This window comes from Egretta garzetta, unplaced genomic scaffold, assembly GCF_000687185.1.
Source record: "Egretta garzetta isolate BGI_Z169 unplaced genomic scaffold, ASM68718v1 scaffold120, whole genome shotgun sequence".
Classification (NCBI taxonomy): domain Eukaryota; kingdom Metazoa; phylum Chordata; class Aves; order Pelecaniformes; family Ardeidae; genus Egretta; species Egretta garzetta.
Genome location: NW_009258270.1, coordinates 300937 through 302732, shown reverse-complemented (window position 1 = coordinate 302732; position 1796 = coordinate 300937). Strand labels below are relative to the sequence as shown.

The following is a 1796-nucleotide window of genomic DNA, read 5'->3' as shown; positions in this document are numbered from 1 at the left end:
TAGACTGGATGTAAGGAAGAAATTCTTTGCTGTGAGGGTGGTGAAACCCTGGCAGGGGTTGCCCCGAGAGGGGGTGGAGGCCCCATCCCTGGGACCATTCCAGGCCAGGTTGGACGGGGCTGTGAGCAACCTGATGTGGTTCAAGGTGTCCCTGCTCCTGCAGGGGGGTTGGGCTGGGTGACCTCTGGGGGTCCCTTCCCACCCAAAACATTCTAGGATTCATTTATGATTCTATGACTCATGCCTTTACTTCCGCATCTTTATTAAGAAAATGATCTCGCGGGGGATTTTTGTCACCATAAAACTCCAAAAGCGGCCTGAGGTTGGCTGCGGCCCTGCGCCGATCTCAGAAATTGCGTTAGGAAGCGGCTCGCCTACCTGGGCTTTACTTCCCTGAAAAATTAAAAGCTCTTTGGCTCCCTGGCTCGTTGCTGGTGCTGCCTCGCACGCTTTGATGTGTTAACTGTTGTCCTTCACACTCCCGGGTTAAGGAATTACTACTGCCTTAATCTCCAACTGTCAATAGCTCTGAAGCAAAGTACATTCATCGTAAGCTCTCCAAATGTCAGAGCAAACCCGTGTTATGTGTTTAGCCTTAGCGTTTGGCATTTACTCTTCCAGCTAACAAGTGTGCACAGCCCTGGGCCGTCAGGTGCCGAAGTGCATGTTAATTAGGGAGTGACAGGGCTCGTGCGGCCGGCCGGCCGGGCGAGCGCGGGATGTTTCTATCCAAGATCATCACGAAACCTTTCTGCCATTCGCATGAGCAGAATAAATCTCAGGTTTTTTAATACTGTCTATAAAATCAAGTCTCGCCCATCCTCCATGTCATTTTGCATTGTATTTAACAACAAAAAGCCCTCGTTAATCACCAAACTTCTCTCTCTCTCTCTCTCTCTCTTTTTTTTTTAACATTTCTGTGATCAAGGTTACCCAAATTTTGTTGCAACGTATGGCCGAGGATATCCTGGATTTGCCCCCAGTTACAGCTACCAGTTCCCAGGTACGTACTATCCATTTGCAGATTTACTTTCTTTCCCCTCTTTCCTTCTTTTTTTTTTTTTTTTGTTTTTTTTTTGTTTTTTCCTTTTTTTCAAATCCCTAGCTGCAAGCTGAGACAGGCAAGTCTGCAGGGAGCCTCTCACACACCAACAATTTTTTTTGCTGCTTTAAAATAGATACTTCTAGATCCATATTTTAAATACATTTTTACGATATAGACATGCAAATTGGTACTGGTTATTTGAAAACAAACTTCTTCATTAAAACATAGAGCAACAGAGATCATTTCAGAGCTATTAACCCTCCCTTTGACGGGGTTTTTTCTTTCACATATATTCTAAATCCATAGACAGACAGACAGACACACGCAGGCAGGCTCGCACACACGTGCCCGTGCTGTCCCGCGGGCAGCGTGCACTCATTGCAAGCGCAGTCTTGGAGTAAAAGTCCCAACGTTTCGGTGTCGGTGTCGCCGGTGTCCTTCAAAGGACTGGTTTCTGGCCGTGTGTCGATGGTTCCGTTTGGCTTCGGTTTGGTTGCCCCCCTCTTTCCTCGGCATGGCTGCCGCGGCGGTGGGACCGGGTCGGGGTGCCCCGTAGCCCAGGCTGGCTGCGGGGATCACGCAAAGCCCTTTCCCGTTCCCACACGTCCCGCAGGAGGGGCTGACGCCGCACGGGGCGCGGTGTCCTTCCCTGTCCCCGTGGGGCTCCCCAGGTGGCTTGACCGAGCAACACCACGCTGCTGCGTTTATGGCTTCCTAACGGAGCCCAGCCGGCCACCGCGGCGAGGGAGCC

At 50.4% G+C, this 1796-nt stretch overlaps 1 protein-coding gene across 1 annotated transcript in view; it reads left to right on the top strand.

Annotated features, from left to right (window-relative positions):
- Positions 1–1796, top strand: part of MSI2 (musashi RNA binding protein 2) — a 254277-nt gene that overhangs the window by 249774 nt on the left and 2707 nt on the right. The window contains exon 6 of the mRNA XM_035889498.1: positions 929–1003. Coding sequence (XP_035745391.1) covers positions 929–1003 — 75 coding nt within the window. The remainder of the gene's footprint in view (positions 1–928; positions 1004–1796) is intronic.